This window comes from Phaeoacremonium minimum, assembly GCF_000392275.1.
Source record: "Phaeoacremonium minimum UCRPA7 unplaced genomic scaffold PA7_03_scaffold_273, whole genome shotgun sequence".
NCBI classification, from domain to species: Eukaryota; Fungi; Ascomycota; class Sordariomycetes; order Togniniales; family Togniniaceae; genus Phaeoacremonium; species Phaeoacremonium minimum.
The window spans coordinates 21357-39390 of NW_006921178.1; the positions used below are offsets into that span (position 1 = coordinate 21357).

Below are 18034 nucleotides of genomic sequence, written 5' to 3' on the forward strand. Positions count from 1 at the left end.
GGCCTATAGTCTAGTTAATAAATGGCTCTCTAGCAATGTGACGGCAGAGAATGGTTTCACGAACCGGAGACACGCCTTCTGGCAGAGGAGGATGATCGTCGTTGACAATGGCGAACAGAGCAGGCATTGCGGCGAGATTGTGATACGGAGGCTTTCCTTGTAAAAGCTCAATGACTGTGCATCCTACACTCCATATATCCGAAGCAGACGTGGCACCGGAAAGTTGGATGATTTCAGGTGCCATCCAGTAAGGCGTGCCCACGACCTGGGCTTCCTTGTCAGGGCCAGCAAGCGTGCTTGTCGACACTCCAAAGTCAGCCAACTTGACCTTGCCATCTTTCGTCGTCAGGATATTCGCTCCCTTGATATCTCTATGTATCACACCCTGGTCGTGGAGATACTGGAGACCTTGAAGGACTTGGGTCATGTAGACACCAACTAAGTTCTCTGGAAACTTTCCATATGCCTTGCATATTGAATGCAGAGAACCATTTTCGCAGTATCTGTCAACCAGTCAGCCATGTATCCTAACAAAACCACCCAGAGCAACCATACTCGAGAATTATGTTCAGACAATCCGCCGACTTTACAAAGCCGAGGTACTTGACAATATTATCGTGCTGCCGATCTGTCAGCCATCCCCTGAATTACACCTTAATATGCAAGCAGTATCCCATACATGAAGATTCTTGAGGAGGTCGATTTCCGCCTGTCAACCAGTCAGCATTGGCTCTCCTAATACGCCCCAAGCCAATCATCGTCACCACCTCCGCCCTGGAATATGTACCTCGATCATCCGCAGCTCGCTCTTCGGCAGATCTACCAGCTTGATCTGCTTGACGGCCACAGCCTCTCCGGTGCCCCAATTGAACGCCTTGTAGACCGACCCGAACGCTCCCTTGCCAATGCAGTCGCCCAACCGGAAGTCCTTCAGCCCCGGGTCCTGCACCGCCCTCTCCCGGGCGTGGGTGTGGCCGCCGCCGCCGCCGCTGCTGCTGCTCGTCTCCTTCCTCGATGGGGTGCCGGGCACCTTGGCCGCCACGACGGCGCCTCCCCTGCCGCCGCCGCCCTGCCCATGGTATGGCCGCTCGGAGGGCGCGTTCGAGGAGCTACCTGCGGGCGCCATGCCGTCCGGGGGCCCGGGTCAGCAGCACCCGACCGCGAGTTTTCCTGCTGTGACAGTCGGGAGTGGACTTGTCGTAGGGTTGGGTTAGAGGAGAGTGGCGTGTCGTGAAGCGGGGAGGGTGTCCAGACGTGTCGGGGTGAGAGACACCATTCCCGGCGGGAAGACGGCTCAACGAAGTCCGGTGCCTCTCTCGTCGGCCCAAGGCGCGGTAATTCGTGAGTTATTACTCCAGGAGGTCTTCGTGAGAGCCCCTATGCACTAGGCAGTCGAATCGACAGAAATAGCCGTGAGCTCCAAAATAGCCCGTCGTTGCTCGGCGTGCCCTGTGTCTTTGCCCGTTCCTTCACAGTAAGAGCAGGCCTGTCGGATAAACGAACGTGGAAAAAAAAAAAGCCTGGGTCCGCAAATAGGATGCTGTTTCACGTTCGCGACGGGATCGCGGGGTCGCGGTAGGCGGAAGCTGGTTCTGGCGAGGAAAAGTAGGTATTAAGGTCTGGGGTAGATGTTATATTGGGTGTGTGGATGCGGATCCCTTGACGAGGACTAACTGAGTAGCTGTAAGATCTAGGCGAGGTAGCGTTTGAGTTAGGTAGTGTTCTGGCGTGGTGTGGGTGTGGTGCTGGCGTAGTATGATAGTGCGGTGCGGTGCGATGCGCGGGACGGGAAGAGCTGGCTGGCACGCGATCCCAATGGTTTCCCTGGCGGTCTGCCTCCCGTTTACTTTGTCTGTTCTTGCCCTCCTAAGGGTTTTCTAGCTTATTAGTGAGTGGAATTGTGAATTACCCAGCGGTATTGGCAATCGACGACCTGCCTACACGGCCCGGCTATAAAATGACGAGTGGAAGGATGGATGGATGGATGGGAGGTCCCGAGCGGGCGCTTGCTTGCTTGATTGCTTGCTCTCTCGGCCCCTTTTGGGCTCTCTGACCTTGACCAACAGCTATCCCTAGTTCGATGCTAATCTTGCCGACTTACATGTGAGCATCCGTCGGCGTCGCGAGCTGAAATGCAATCAAACTCACCAGACAGTTGTCATAGGGTCCGACAGTTACGTCGCCTTGGCCGTGTCGTGTGTTGTTCAATGTGTCGGTCAGCCAGGTCTCTTCACCTCAGGTTGTGCCATCCCCCAACCCACCAAAACAGGGCACAATGCACTTGTGCAGAGAGGGGATTGGGCTCTGGCCACCTGCAAAGGAGGCGCGGACAGCGCTGTGGTTCGCTGCTGCTCTCGCGCTGTGCACACAGACACACAGTAGCCAGATGGCGCTAATGCGTTTCATTGACAATGCAACCTTGTGGAAAGGGCCTGGCTCGCCTGGGCGGACACTCGCAAGCGTCCCAGGTAAGGCTGTGGAGTTGGGTGGCTTGAAAGGGCGTCGATCCGCACCGTAGCGTACGCTGACTACCGGCCATGGCAGGCGGATGGTTCCTAGACATCAAGCACTTTGCCGTCGAGTCTAGCATGGAAATAAGATGGGAAAGACGGTTGATCCGAGATGTGCAATTTGAGGAGAAATGACATATCACCCTCATCAAGTTTTAGACTCTAAGCATCGGGCAGAGTTTTGGCCATTCATCAACACATCAATCAGTCCGAGGTATGGGGTAAATGTCAAGGGATGTGCTCTCCCGTAGTTGGCGTGTGACGAGAATACTTTGTCTCTGGAAAAGCCATTATAAGGAAACGATAGTTTGCTGTAAAGACACATCACAATATCACTCAAAGCACGGCTTGCAACATATGTATGCAAAAGGGCTGCATGTAGATCAGATAAGTCAGGGCTCTTTTCCTGTCCCAAAATGGTCGTATCGAACCTGTGGTATAATTGTACAGATATCCTCGTGCCAGAGGATAACTAAATCGACAAAACTCCAACCCGACAAGCTTTTAGAGGCTTCCAAAGCCAAGAGCATTTTCAATGTCCATCAGAAATTAGAGGGAACACCCCTCATTACCACCGCCAACGGGTCTGAGCTCTCCTATACCTCGTAACGAAAAGTGCTTATCGTAATCATGGCCGTAATATTTGGTCCAAAACCCTTAACTCCGGAATACCTAGTAGAAAGGCACAAGCTTCGCTTCAAGCGCTGGAATCTTGAGAAAAGCCACGAGGCTAGCGCCCCACGAACCGAGCCTTCTCAGTTCGATGCCTCCCGTGAGAGCGTTCGGCTGAGCCCAGCTTCAGCCCACCATTCGTCAGGAATGTCCTCCCGCCGGGCAAGGTTGCGCACGATACGCTGCATGCCCCCAATACCTCCCAATCTCATCATCTCCAACGGATCATCAGTGTTGCCGGAATGTGCTGCAACGTCCGCATACGACCGGCGACCTCCAAGGGTGCGGGAGAAACGAGTCAGGGTATTCTGGTCAATCTCCTCATCTTCATCTCCTTCAGTGTCGGAATTTTCACATCCCGACTCGCACTGTGGCTCAAAGGTGACCGCTTCATCAATATCTGGCCCCGTAAGAGAAGTGCTGGAGGAGCCGGTGGGCGCGCTCTGAGAGGCAACGGCTGATGCAGACGCCGACGCAAAGGACGACCCAACACTGGGCGGCTGGGGGTCTGGGGTGATGCTGCTGAGGAGCGTATCCCAAACACCATCGCCCTCGGGGCTGAGACTCCTATTACGGTCTCCCAGCCCGTCGTATGGTGCCCCATCTCGCGAGAGTGTCGTTCCCGAGCGTCTCGCAGTCGGTCTTGGCCGAGATGACCTCTGTGAAGGAAAAGCGGGTGTGTCTGCCCTGAGAGAACTACGTTGCCCAGAATGATACGAGGGAAGGTCCCTGTTGGTGTAGACTCTACGAGAGAAATGATGTGGACTGCGCGATGATCTGCTAACAGACCGTGATTGCTAAGATGATATTAACTTGGGTTCAAGGAGAGAGATACCTCATGTGGACACTTACTTCACTCGAGCGGACAGGTCCCACTGGGGCCGAGACCTCAAACTCGTCCGGTACGTCGGGGGTGCTCTGATCGCGTGCCGGCGAAGGGTTAGATCCAGCATGAAGCTGCGCCCAACGCTCACCAAACAAGGCAAGAACGCGGTCATTCATCATGCCGCCCATTCGGCCAACCATATCTCTGAGTGCACCTTGCGCGCGTTCGGAGCCTCCGCCTGCATCACCCCAGGTAGGGCTCTGGCTGGTCGCATTGGTGTTATCAACCGACGCTCGCGCCGGTGCGGCGGGCGTCTCCTCCGAAGGCAGAGAATCCCATGGTGTCCAATGAGATTCGGCGCTGGAGCCCAAAAGTCGCCGGCGCGCGGCGCGCGATGGGATCGCAGGCGGTGGTGCATCGACGCGAGTGCGGCGACTGCGGCGAATGGTGGACCGGGCGCGAGTTGGGGGGCTCTTCGGGGCGGGCTTCCCCTTGATGTCGGACTCGACAGGTGCTCGGTACAGCCTGGTGGGGGAGTGACGTGTCAGTACGGTAAAGAAAATTCGAGATAGAATCAAATCCAGCGTCGCCGTAATTGATCCGAGATCGCGAACGGATGGAAACGGATGAATGCGCGTGGCCACGGGATCCCAGAGGCTTGATGCCACTGGGCCGTGGGGATAAGCGCGGGCGTAACGAGGCGGAAAAAAACTTACGGAAGACCCATTGTGTCGCGATGCGCGCAAGAGGAGGCAAATGCGGGTGAATGCAAGACGAGGTACGGCGGATTAAAAGAAACGAATGTGGTCGTCGGACAGCAGCGACTCGAGATCCGATGCGAATTCTCGTCTCGTGATGGCGAAGCGCCGGCGATGTGGTGATTTTTGAGGTTGCTGCGCGATCTCAAACGCCTCAGGTGGAATTGACGAGGAAGGCCTGGGATGAAGGCTGTTTGCGGGAGTCGTGGGGTATTTTGGCGCAGGGGCGGAGGTGAGGAGGAAAGGAAAAGACACCAGGAGTCGCCGTCGGCGGTCGTTGAAGGGGTCCCGTTGACTTTTGCCTTTTTTGAGGGTGGCGCGCAGGTTAATGCAAGAAAGAGCACACCCCTGTTTCGAATGGACCGCTACTGATAAGCCAAGCTAACAAAGTACCTATCATAGCACACAAAAATGCCCCTTCAACGAGTATCTTACTATTGCAGACCATCTCGAGGCTCTTCTTCCTTCCTTCCGCGGTACAAAGCCCAGTGTCCCTCGCTAGCTAGCCCCCCTTGCTGGCCTAAATTTCAATTATCCCCCAGCAACAGCAGAAACGACAGGCTGATATTTGTCCACCTTGCGGCCACTATCACCAGTTTTTGATGTCTCTTTCCCACTCCCGGATATGAGTCACCACCTTTCTCGATAATGTCTCTGCCTCTCTAAGTCAACAAATAAACACTGGAAGGCAGGTCATTGCAGTCATCAGTCTTGAATTTTCATCAGAGAGGGCACTCCTCCCTCCTGTAAGCCAGGTACGGGTTGCAGTCTGTATCAACATGGTAGTCTCTCTGGTTATCTGCCCACCATGATCGATCTTACCCTGGCTCGCGTCAGCCGCCTCGTCCAGCAGACACCACAGACATGGAGGGCCATCCATGTTGCTGGAACAAATGGCAAGGGTTCGATATGTGCATACCTCTCGGCTATGATCCACGCCAGTGGAAAGTCCGTTGCGAGGTTCACTTCTCCCCATCTTATTGACCGATGGGATTGCATTACGATCAACGAGCAGCCCGTCTCCGAAACAGTGTTTCGAGACACAGAGAAGATGGTGCTAAAGAGAAATGAGGAGGGCGGTATCCAGGCAACCGAGTTTGAGCTTCTCACAGCTACTGCGTTCGAAATACTGAATCGCGCCAAGGTAGACTTTGGAGTCATCGAGGTCGGCTTGGGAGGCAAAGTCGACGCCACGAACGTGTTGAAGCACAAGGCAGTGACGGTGATCACGAAGATCGGGCTTGATCACCAATCATTTCTAGGCAACTCCCTCGAGGAGATTGCGCTTCAGAAGGCTGGAATCATGCGGAAAGGGGTCAAATGCGTTGTTGATGACAGCAACCCACCATCCGTCCTAAGAGTCATTCAGGAACACGCTGAAGAAGTGGGAGCAGATGTGGTCTTTCCAAAGGCCACACCGAGTCTGCTTTCGATGCTGTCTGAGCAGGGTTTCGAGCCACACCAAGCGCGAAACCTAGCTTGCGCTCACCATGCTTTCCGTTTGGCCTGTCCCGACAAAGACGAATCGCTCGAACATATTCTGCCCATTATAAAGCAGGTTCGCTGGCCGGGCAGGCTACAGCTCATCGACATCAGCAAAATTACTAGCCGGACAGAAGCTGTGCTTTTGGATGGCGCTCACAATGTCCAATCAGCTGAAGTGCTGGCTGAATATGTAAACAAGCATCTACGATCTGGTGGCAGGCCTGTGACATGGGTACTGGCTGCTTCCGAAGGTAAAGATTTAAGTGGTATACTCAGTCTCCTGCTTCAACCAGGTGATCATGTTGGCGCTGTCCGGTTCGGGCCTGTCGACGGCATGCCTTGGGTCAAAGCAGCTGATCCCAAGGGTATACTTGATTTAGCCCTGCAGCACGGCATAGATGACAGTAATATTTACAAAGGCGTTGGAGACCTGCAGTCTATTCTTGATCAGGCTACCGCCACTGCTGCAGACAGGCCGATTGTCATTGCAGGAAGTCTTTATCTCGTATCAGATACTCTGAGACTCCTTCGGCAAGCAGCATAAAAGTCATGACTGTTAAGATGTCATAACCAGATAGATCAAAATATTATAGAGAGCAATCTCTACCTTTTTTGCGACTGTTTAGCTCTGCTGATGCGAGCTCACAATGCATATAGCTATAATATTACTAAAACTCATATCGTTTTCTCATTGAACGCACTTGTTATAAGCCCAAACTCGAGTCCTACGTCCTGGATAAGAACTTGCTATCATAGAAAGTCATCTAAGACTTCAAAGCTCGTTAAAATCTTCTTGCTTATCTTTTATCACATGACATGGCGGGGATCATGTTTTCCAGCTCTTATCCCAACTTTAGGGATGCGTACCTCTGCGATGTTATTAAATATCAATCATGAAACAGGCAGACCATTGTATTATAGTCTGCGGCCACGCGATATGGGCCGGAGGGCCGCAGAATGGCCACAACGAGTCGGAATGGGTGATTGAGGGATGGAAGAAAGGTGAAACTCCAACATACATGGAACACATCAAGGCCGGTGTCCAGGCACTGAGCGAAGACGAGAAATCGATCTTGGTGTTTTCAGGGTAAGTTTTCTTCTCGTGGCAAATCACCCCTTTCAATATCAAAGTTATACCCCATTCTACACCTTTCGATGTTTTCGATTTTAAGGCATTCCTTTGGCCCTAGTGAGCAAGAAGATAATCAACCATATTCTTTTATTTATCATACGAATCTTTCATCAGGATTATATCAACTAATATTCTCTCAGCGGACCAACTCACAAATCCACTCAGTTATCCGAGGCCCGCAGTTACGCCAATCTCGCCGCCGCTAACAACTACTTCAACCTACTCTCTTCACCATCCCCATCCTCGTTACAGCACGAACAGCACGAACAGCACGAACAGCACCCCCTCTCCCCTATCCCACTCCATTCACGTATCCTCGTAGAAGAGCGTGCGCTTGACTCCTACCAAAACATCCTCTTTTCTATCGCACACTTCTGGCGAAACCATCCCACATCAGCTTGGCCGCGCCGCCTCACCATCGTCAGCCACGAGTTCAAGCGTGTGCGTCTGACAGATGAGCACTGCGCCGCCATTGCGTTCCCGCTTGAGCACGTGCGCTTCATCGGTATCAACCCGCCCGGGCTCGTGCTAGTGGACGGTACCTTGCCGCAGGAGGCTGTAGCGGTCCAAAGCTGGAGGGAGGACAGACACGGCATGTCTCCGGACTTGGCAGCGAAACGAAGGAGACGGAATATTTATGGCGTAGACCAGAGGTTGTTCCTGAGTGACGAAGAGCGAGCTCAGAGCGGATTAAAGACAGAGCTGGTAGATGACGGAAAGGAGGAGGTATTGGTAGACGGCGAGCCTCGGCCCTGGATATAGATCTTGTCTCGTTGAATTTAATGCAAGACGAGGTGGAGGATAGACCAATTGCATCTATATTTTCGAGGGACTCTTCAGTCCAGCTGATGTCCCTATCTTGATCAAATCCGAATCTCCCACTGAATCTACAATGAAGCGCACGGCATCCGTAACCATGTCCGGGCTGAAAACGTGTCCACGGCCAGGGTACACGTTATCCTCGATCGACACGCCACCATCACGATACCACGTTTCCGCTGCGTCCTTGAAAAATTCTATGAAGGGCTTCGTGCACCTGTAGGGCACGAGCTTGTCATCCCCTCCGCTGCAGAGAAGGAATTTTTTGCCCCTGATATGAGAGTCGAGTAGTGGTCTCAAACGCTCCTGCTCGCTTGAGGATGTGGGAGGTGTGGGAACATCCTCCGTGCTGAAGAGCATGCCCTTGGGATCCATCTTCTCACATTTTGATATCACGGAGGGTGGGAAATCTTTGCTCCCGAAAAAGGACCTGCCTTTATCCTCCTCTTTATAGGTTGACAGTTTGCTTAACCTAGCACGGTCTGCCATGAGATCTATCCATGTGTTAATCATGGCCATGCAAGGGCTTATGCCCGGATAACTGGCGATATCCAACACTGAGCACACAAAATGCGCAGATTTGGAAACTTACACATGAAATCAGGACATCCAATGACCGAGATACCAGCAGTAACTCTCGGGTCCGCAAACATCAGCTGCCAGCAGCTATGACCGCCCAACGACCAGCCGAGTACCAGGTGCTGATCAATCGCCCGAGAAATCCCACCATCGTCATGGAAAAGATATCCCGGCAACAGATCAATGAGCCCCCGGTTGTCCGCCACCGTGCCCGCCACCACGCCGAACATGTCCTGCGCATGTGTCGGGTTCCCGCCTCGCCACGCCTCGTTGGCGAGCTTGAGCACTTGCCGGCTGCCATGATTGCGCTGGTCGAACGCCGCGGCGATCAGACCCCGATTGCCTCCGCTGGTGGCCTTGGATGAGGCATTCCACGCAGTCACGGCCCGTGCTGCAATGTCGACCATTTGCTCCTTGGAACGTGTGCGTGGGTGGTGCAACCATAGCACGGAGATCTGGGTGGCTGTTGGGGACAGCTCGGCAAGTCCATGGATGTCTACTAGGATGCCGGCAATGTGCAGTGTCTTGATGGAAACTGCCGGAGGGGGAGGCAGGTCCTCCTTGACAGTAGATGGTGCCATTGTTAGTACCGAAGAAATCTCCAAATGTCAGACGAGTTATAGTTACTGGCACTTCAGGAGTTTCAAGAGAGTTTCTGGCGTAGGATCTCGAATTGAGCTTGTTAAGTATGTTGGAGACCGAGTTACTAATTAATGGATCGGCATCTGTTCGGCAGGAAGAGCCAATGCTGCCATCCGTTCCCGCCCCGCTACCAGCGGTGCCACCGACGGTGGCTCCGTCTACTGGATTCCCGGGGAGTTACCTAAGGTTGTATAATTTATATGGCAAGGCGTTCAATTTCATCATTACAAAACGACTGAGCATGTTTTCGCTGTGTAATAGTCTCTGATGGTAGACATATGTTGTCACATGTCACCACTCAAGCGACAAGCTATATCAAGTTATCAAGATTCATCAACAGAAGAAATATCAAATTTGTCTTCTCTGGAAGACGAAGCTGCCTGCTTGCATGCCCGTCCATCCAGCAACCAGTATAAACGCCATGCGCTGTGTTCCTTTCCTGTGTTATCTCATGCCCAGGTCCATTTCCGCCTTGGGTTATCTCTCTATGTAAAGTAGCTTTCGCTAACAACTTGAATGTCTTCTCCATCGAGAACGACCTGTACCGGGAATGGTATAAAATCATTATATGTTTGCTGCTTGGCACCTCGGCTTACGAGGTATCCATCTCAATGCGGAAGCTTCATCAAAAGCTCCTTGGTATTATCTCTGTGGCAGCCATTCTTGCTACCATCAATCTTCACATCCACATCTCTTAGTGTAGCTTTCTTCAATCCGTCTTCCAGTGGCTCATGCCGCTCTCGACATCTTCGTTGCCCAGATACAGTTCAATGGCGTACAGTCCCATAGTCGCGGCAACGTTGATCCATCGCCACGTGTTGCCGTCGGCATCGCCGCCTCTTAAGGTCCAGCCAGCATCATCCCCATCGCTGGCCACGGTGAAGTGCTGCAGGAGCAGACTTGTATAAACTGCGATTAGTATCGAGGGGGAAAACCACGACAAAAAACTTAGCAGTTTATTTGTTGCGTCCGAATCCTCGAAACTCGGCTCATCTATGAGAGCACGCGCGCCGGACTCACGCACCGCAGGGATGATGCGTGTCGCACAGTAGAAGACAATCGTGCGGTATGTTAATGAGATGATGACAGACGGGGTTATTGTCTGGAAGGCGGCGTAGAGGAAAGTGAAAGAGCTGCTCACGGCAGTAGGGAGGCTGCTGAGGACGTGAAGTAGGGTGGAGTAGGATGCCATTATTATAGGGGGCAAGGGGGGAAAGTCGGGTTGTGACGCAGCAGCTTGTTCTTCGGCTGCAGCCTGAGCTGCTGCGGCATCAGGGGATGGAAGATAGTCGGTGAATATCTGGTAGACGCACAGCACGACGTATGCGAATAGGAGCGAGGACTCCACAGGGTTGCCTCGTCCACTACCGATGCCAAACGCGCAAAGGAATACAGCCGACGTCATGGTCACCCCAATGAGAGTCGCATCGAGATTGCTGATCTGGGGGAAACGCGCTACCCTCCAGAGGAAGTACACAGCACTGGCAATGATAGAGCCGGAAAAGACGAGCAGGATGATCTACATAGGCAATTAGCATCGCAGAACTTGAACCGCCTTCTTCCCAGAAAATATGTCAACTTACAACCCACGTATCGCTTCGGCCCCTATTTACCAGCCATCTTGTGATTTGGCCAGCGGCTTGTATCACTAGAAGACTACAAAAGCCCTCTAGTAATTGGAAGACGGGGCTCGAATAGCTCAGACCCCTGTCCCAACCTCCCAACGTGACGGACTCGAGGAAGCCGCCCTGACCAAAGAACCATTCGTGCCAGGTCGTGGCCTTTCCGTCGCGCGTTGTCACATGCGCGATTGTCCTCGACACCCAATCTGTGCTCCCCGCGTCGACAGAAAACCTATTCAACGCCCAGATCAAGAGTCCCGGAATGACAACCCATTGTGACAGGCGCAGGAGCGTCATAAGCGTCCATCGTACTCGTGACCGTTCGGGAGTGACCGCTTTTATCGTTGAATAAACGAAGTAAAATAGGAACAGTGACAGGCTGTAGGCCAGGCCTGCATCACGGCCACCGACGTCGAAGGCGATGGGGATGCAGAGGACGATGGACAATAGGAAAATGGCGCTGAACAGCACGCGGAAAATTGTCCACATCTCGCGCGATTGTGGTGAGAGTGTGCCGGGCGGGCAGAATATGCCGCGCCGAGCGTGCGGCCGACAGGTGGAGGTCTCGAGAACGGGCGGTCACAAATTGGCTTGTGATGGTGAAGCGAAGCACTCGAGCTTGCAGCTTCTCTCGCGCACCAAAAGTTGGAGATGCGAGGCGCGACTTGATGGGTGAAAAAGCTGAAGAGGCTCAGCGAACGAGACACATCGGAGTGTTCGTTTGCAAGGCAGCTGTGGACGAGACTCTGTTCGGTCGAGTTTCCAGAGCCTGGCGCTATAGGAGATGGCTTGGAGACAGAGGGGAGCAGCAGCTCAGCGAATTTTCGGGCGAACTGTCCAAACCTGACGGTAGAATTTTGGGGGTGTGACGCTTATCGTTTATCTTCACGTGGCTTGACGTTTCCCCTACCGTTAACGTTAGGCGGTGCGTGCGTGCCAAGGGCTGCCAGCTGGCGGCGCTGGAAACGCAGACAGTTCAATACGGTCGATGCTGTCAGATGTAGTAGGCGAAATACATCAGGATGCAAGTTGAACTGTGCCGAATACACGATGCTACTAACCGCGACTCAAACCACAGGTTACATACACGGCTTTTGAGACAGGAATGTCACGCGCATATGTGGCCGGTCGCGTGCCTAGGCCTCCTTGTCCTGTTATCGATCGAGATTGCATCAAGCAAGGGACGCGATTACGCGATCTGCCAATGAGCGGCACCCTCCTATCTGCTTCCCATGCTACTAGACCCCAGCCCATGGCTTCTTTGCCGAATATCGATGTATCCTGTATGATATCACGGAGCATATGCAAGTGACCATTTCCAGCGGTTCCCTTGTGCAATCTGCAATCCGAGATGGACGACGCATGAGATACCTCTACGATGTCCGCCTAGACATACTGAGAGTGCTAACCCTTAGTCAAGGAGATCATACTTGGTAGCGCCATCGTAGGCCAAAAAACTAGCTGCTAGCATTTGGAACATCTACTTCTTACTCTACATTTGCGCGTAAATTCTTTATCCAGGAGCGTGGTCCACATTGTAGACAGTATGGCGTCAAGGACGGTCATTTGTAAGTTGCATATTGCAGCCAGAGCGCCCCACTCCCCTATTGGAGTCGCTGGATGTGATCCGAATTACTTTTCTTGTTGAATGAGTCTTTTCAAGGGATCTCCATCATGTCCAGGTGAAGTCAAAGTTTCGTAGTGAGCAGTTGCGAAAAACTGCATAAGTAGGAGTAGTCGACTCGCTGGCTATGGTCAAGGATTTGAGTGTCAAGGAAATTTGGGCAATGGCTTCCATGACAGTCTCCGTTTCCATACTAGCTTGGATTTCACGGTGCAAGTTGAGTGCTGCTTGATGAGATCTCCCAGAAAAGCTGCACATATTTTGAGTTAGGCAACCTTGACATCTCGTCGTTTGCAATAAAAGTGGTATAATGGATGTTCAGAGCTTGCTTATTACTGGGAGACTTCAACGGGTGAGGGCGCTCTGTTCTCTTCCCCACAGTGAACAAAAAGCGATCGCTCCATGGGTGTCCCTGCAGTGGCTTGACCGGACAAAAGATTTCGCATCTCCGCTAAAATTCCCCCGGCAGGCAGAACAAACTACCTACATCCCACCTCTCTACTTTGCGATAACATCGCTAAATCGTTACGATCTCCGACGCCTCTCAGCCTTTTCAAAAACGAGCACTCTCCCTCGACGCTCCGAAAAAGATCTCAATCCGTCTTAAGCGTCGTCACTTAAACCACAATGACAGGTCGTGGTGGAGGCGGCGGTCGCCGCGTTTTGCTCCCCCCAATGTGAGTTCAGCTTCTTACGCCCCCGGGACCAGCTCTCGAGCTTGTTATTCTCTGGGAGTCGATCAACCGCTAATCGTATACAGCAACATGATCTTCAAACTACTTCAGACAGTGAGTTCGATTTAGTCCCATACACCGTCATTGTCGGGTGCCCAGAGGGCTTCGATGTGGACCTACGACCTACGAGAAACGACCTATCGGACCGCGAGGATGAGCTTTTAAGAAACTCGAAAGCAGATAGGCGACTCCTCCTCTGCGCTCTTCGTCTAGCCCTAGGCCTAGTTCCCATTGCGCATCCTAGTTTACGCATTGTTGATCGAATGAGTGCCTCGAGCTTCGGTTCTGAAAGCTGCGCAGTTTCCATTGCTCGCCCAAGCTTTCACCTGCGTGAATACCGTGTGCCTGAATGGTGTTGTGGACTCGAACGACATGGTCTTTCTCGAAATCATCCATACGTCAAAATTGCTTGCATTTTCAGCTTGGGTCAATGAATATTGTACTGACGTCTATAGAATGCCCTAGTAAGCGTATGGCTATACGAGCAGCTCTCCATCCGTATTGAAGGAAAGATCCGGGTTTGTCATCCCTGTTTATCTTGATCGATTGCTTGCTGATCTATCTTGTGCAGGGATTTGATGAGTTCATGAACTTGGTGATTGACGATGCAGTTGAGGTCAAGCAAGTCACAAAGACCAATGACAAGGAGACACGGAGATCGTTAGGTATGGGCATCGCTATTCTGTTTGATGCATGATTCAATGCTAACTCTTGCAAAGGCCAGATCTTGTTGAAGGGTGACAACGTGTCACTAATTCAAAACCTGTCAACTTAAAGAGCGTGGTGCTGTTCTTACGTACTTAGGCATGTCAGAGAGAAAGTGCGTCGTGCGGTTCGGCGTACCCAGAGAGGGCTTAAAAAGGTGGTTTACTCAGACTACGAGAAAAAAATAATCACCATTGGGACACTCAAAAGGGTATACACAAAATCTCGTTCATTGCTAGAGATCAGACGATACCGAGTTTTGGAGACCCTAGGCTTGTGGATTCCTGGAGTTTGGTCTCTTTACGAAAGCGATACCTTATTTGTGGAATAAAACCACATTCGGACCCAGATGCTTCACTCTAATTCGTGATACGACCATGGCTTACGTACCGGCACTGTCCTTGTTCAAATTTGTCTGATGTCTAACAGTACAAGAGTCCATCCCATCGTTTGCAACAAGTCCCAGGGTTATGTGCTCTATTATGGAAACAGATCAGTTTGAAATGCCGAGCAAACGTCTCAATATCCTGCTATCTTTCAGCAAGATTCATAACTCAATGTGTCTCTTTCGAAGCCACTACGCCTCCTACATAACATTTGAGTACTCATGAATGCTCTCACTCGAAGCTCGCCGCAATAGTAAATTGAAGCGTTGTTTTTTCATCAAATGAAGGTGAAGATGAACGTGGAAGGTTAGCAAAGCCATCTTTTGTGCTTTAGAATAAGACATTTGATCTAATTGTCGTAGCATAAGTACATCTTTGCATGAGATGACTCAGCGATGTGAATCAAGACATGAAGGTCGTGGGAAGATATCGTGGTACACAATAAACAGCAGAAGAACGAATACAAAAAGTTGCACATCATCCTTGATAACCAAGCTAGAACAGAGTGAATTTCCAGGCAAGCGCTATTTATGTTACCATATTCGTTTCATATCTCGTTTAGAAATGAAAACCTGCATCCCACATCTTCGTAAAGATCGATTGAAAGTGTACATGAATCATGACCGCTCATGAGCGTCGTGAGGTTAAGGAAAGGTAAAGTGACTGGAAGCAGTTGGAAGTGGTGGAAGAGAAACTTCATGACGCATACTTGAACAGTCCATAGAAATCAGATAAAAAGAAAAGGATCCACCGACAATAATAACACGGATTACGAAGTGAAGAACCGCTTGATGACAGCACGGAACCCGGGCTTGCTGTGATCCTTCCCACCCTCCTTTTGTCTCCTTTCTTGTCTATTCTTCCGGTGTTCGTCTCCAGCTGCAGGGGCATCTCCAGGACCGGCGTCTGATGATTCGGCGGCTGTGGCTTCCTTGGCATCTTCTGAGCCCTCATCACGAGTCTTCTGGAGCTTGGCACGGCTGGCATCGACGGACTTTCGCACTCCGCCTTTGGCTGATCGAGTTGTGTTTGATCGTTGAGGTAGCTCTGGGCGAGCGATTTCCTTGTCTACGGAACCCTCTCGAGGACCAAAGTTAGATTGAAGTACACTCTGCCCATTCTTCATATCAAAGAACTTCTTAGGTGGAGGTACTGGTGAGTCTTCCTTGGTTACGGTGGCGCTGGCATGACTATGTCTCCTGGAACTTCTGTGACTCGAGGACTTCTCTGTTTCCGGTTCTTTGCCTTTCGATGACTTGGATGGTGACTTGGAAGGCGACGAGTCATTGAGTCTCTCTTTCTCGCGGGCGAGACGACGTTCCTTGCGCTTGTCATGAGCAGCCTGTTCTTCAGGAGTTCGCTCCTTCTTAGAGCGCGCGCTGTGAGAGCTTGAGAAGCCACTGTCTTGTCGCTTAGGCGTACGAGGACTACCTTGCTCAGAACCAGACCGAGCCGAATGTTCACTATCGGCTCGACGCTTGTGATGGTGATGGTGCGGGAATTTGGCTGCAGTATCCTTGCTACCATCCCGAGAGCGGGTTGAACGCGATGAGTGATGGCTCGATCGGTGGCTGCTGCGCGATGACTTGGGGCTCTTCTCGTCTGACTTCAGTTCCCTAGACTTGTCTTCTGCCAAGAGGTCAGCAACGGATTTACGAAGCGCATCTTCTTCTCCAATGCTATTTTCCACGACAGCCCCTTGGGCCGTCGAGTCAGACAAAGACAAAACAACAGGCTCCTCCTCTTTTGCCAATTCCTTCTCGAGATTACTTGCTAGCGGCGGACTTCCAGGCGGGCTGAGGGCCTCTGCTGCGGCATAGATTACGACAGCAGCAGCAACGAGTTCCTCAGCATCACGTATGGTCTGACGGCGCTTTCGTCTAACGCTTCTTGCACGGCTCAACTGTTTGGCATGTGGATCCTCGGCATCAGGAATCTCGATGGCCGGAGTTGGAGCACGGAACTCCTGGCTCATAGCGTTTTTCATGAGCATTTGGAGCGGCGTTTTAGGCCGGAAGAGATCCTCTGTCTGGGTACCAGAGTCGATTCGGGGCATTTCTGGACGTGATTGGCGCTCGTGATCGGTTGACGAGGGCTCGTCCACGATCGTGAATGACTCTGAGAGGGGGACATGTTCGTCGATAACATGTGCAGGGTCAGGTTCTGCTGATGAGGTCGACTTGATATCATCAGTCGGAATCTGGGAAGGCAATTCATGTAATTGTGGTTCAACAGCCGCCAGCTCAAGTATTTGACCAAAGTCTTTGGTTCCCATTGGGGGAGAACTTGGCGCGATATCCTCCGCGACGAGTTCTCGGTCGCTGGGCTGAGGTTCATCTGCGTTGCTGGTTCCTGGACCGTTTTCAGGGAGTCCTTCAAGGACCTTCGCGGTGATATTATCATCTGGCAAGGCTATCGAAGGAACTTCCTGACTAGCGACTGTTTCAACAACATGGCTAGGCTCTTCCATGTGAGAATCGTGATCATCTTCATAGACAGCTGTTGAAGGGAGGATGGGGGACTCGGGTACGATTGCCCGTTCGTGACTGATTTCAGGGACAGATTCAGCCGCGGCTGTCTCTACAATAGTCTCCTCCTGTACCACAGGATGCCCTGGTATTGTGCTGTCAGGATGTGTTACAGCAGATCCTTCGCTGTCTATACGTCTGGGTTGCTCTTCTTCTCTGTAATTGTCTAGCACGGTCGATATGAGCTCACGAACAGCCTCTACTGGTGGGGGAGTAACAGCAGGCTCTGCCTGAAGGTCCTCAACTGTATAGTCAGGGGAGAACAGGGACAACTTCGAAGTTTCCACCTCTGGCTCCTGTTCATGGCTCCGAAGAATATCCGGAGACTCATCAAAAGGTATGTATTGTTGAAACTCGTGAATCGCCTCAGTCATTGGTGACGCATCGGCAGGACAAGCCTCTTGCTGCTCGCTCAATAATTCCTCAAGCACTGGGCGACTTTGTTGGCTGACGATCTCTGTTGGTTGCTCAGGAGATTCTACCACATCAACCGGTCCTAGTGGTGAGGGCTCTGCAACCGGTGTTTCCTTTATACTAGCTTCCTCGTGCTCCTGCGAATTGGCTGCTGGAGTATCATCTCCTAGAGTGGATACTTGGGGATGCTCGCCTTCCATTTCTGCAATAGCTTGGTCTTGGATGCTTTGTGTGAGCTCTTCTTGGACTGAAGGCTGCGATTCTGCCTCATTGCTGATAATGGGCAATGGAGGCTTGATATCCTCGCTCATTGCTAACACAGCGGCTGGAAACACGGGTGATGGCCCTTCGATATCCTCTGACGGCAGACGTTTCCTGTCACTTTCATCTGTCGTATTTTGAATCTCGGCCTCAAGGGTGTTTTGATTCTCCATGGAATGTGACTTGCTGGCGAGACTAGAGTCTTCATCCACTAGAGCGCTGATAGAATGTGAAGTATCATGAACTTGTAGATGTTGCTGATCAATGACTGATTCCGGAAAAGTCGCCTGCGTTGTCACACTTTGATGATCTGCAACTTGCGACTTGGACTCATCCC

General features: G+C 51.8%; 5 protein-coding genes across 5 annotated transcripts; 2 read left to right on the forward strand and 3 right to left on the reverse strand.

Annotated features, from left to right (window-relative positions):
• Nucleotides 1–760: 760 nt before the first annotated feature.
• On the reverse strand, nucleotides 761–1126 carry UCRPA7_3457 (putative ste ste11 cdc15 protein kinase protein; the record flags this gene model as incomplete). Its single annotated transcript, XM_007916021.1, has 1 exon — nucleotides 761–1126. One exon carries the CDS (start codon nucleotides 1124–1126, stop codon nucleotides 761–763), a length of 366 nt encoding a protein of 121 aa, XP_007914212.1.
• A 4448-nt stretch (nucleotides 1127–5574) lies between these two features.
• Nucleotides 5575–8145, forward strand: UCRPA7_3458 (putative dihydrofolate synthetase fol3 protein; the record flags this gene model as incomplete). Its single annotated transcript, XM_007916018.1, has 3 exons — nucleotides 5575–6616; nucleotides 7173–7338; nucleotides 7524–8145. The coding sequence occupies 3 exons, from the start codon at nucleotides 5575–5577 to the stop codon at nucleotides 8143–8145; spliced, it is 1830 nt and encodes a 609-aa protein (XP_007914209.1).
• Nucleotides 8146–10132: 1987 nt separating this feature from the next.
• On the reverse strand, nucleotides 10133–11534 carry UCRPA7_3459 (putative er membrane protein; the record flags this gene model as incomplete). Its single annotated transcript, XM_007916016.1, has 2 exons — nucleotides 10133–10942; nucleotides 11007–11534. 2 exons carry the CDS (start codon nucleotides 11532–11534, stop codon nucleotides 10133–10135), a joined length of 1338 nt encoding a protein of 445 aa, XP_007914207.1.
• A 1762-nt stretch (nucleotides 11535–13296) lies between these two features.
• UCRPA7_3460 (putative lsm domain-containing protein) lies at nucleotides 13297–14178 on the forward strand (the record flags this gene model as incomplete). Its single annotated transcript, XM_007916015.1, has 5 exons — nucleotides 13297–13346; nucleotides 13430–13457; nucleotides 13859–13921; nucleotides 13975–14068; nucleotides 14123–14178. The coding sequence occupies 5 exons, from the start codon at nucleotides 13297–13299 to the stop codon at nucleotides 14176–14178; spliced, it is 291 nt and encodes a 96-aa protein (XP_007914206.1).
• Nucleotides 14179–15263: 1085 nt separating this feature from the next.
• On the reverse strand, nucleotides 15264–16550 carry UCRPA7_3461 (hypothetical protein; the record flags this gene model as incomplete). Its single annotated transcript, XM_007916022.1, has 2 exons — nucleotides 15264–15873; nucleotides 16102–16550. 2 exons carry the CDS (start codon nucleotides 16548–16550, stop codon nucleotides 15264–15266), a joined length of 1059 nt encoding a protein of 352 aa, XP_007914213.1.
• Between the last annotated feature and the right edge of the window lie 1484 nt (nucleotides 16551–18034).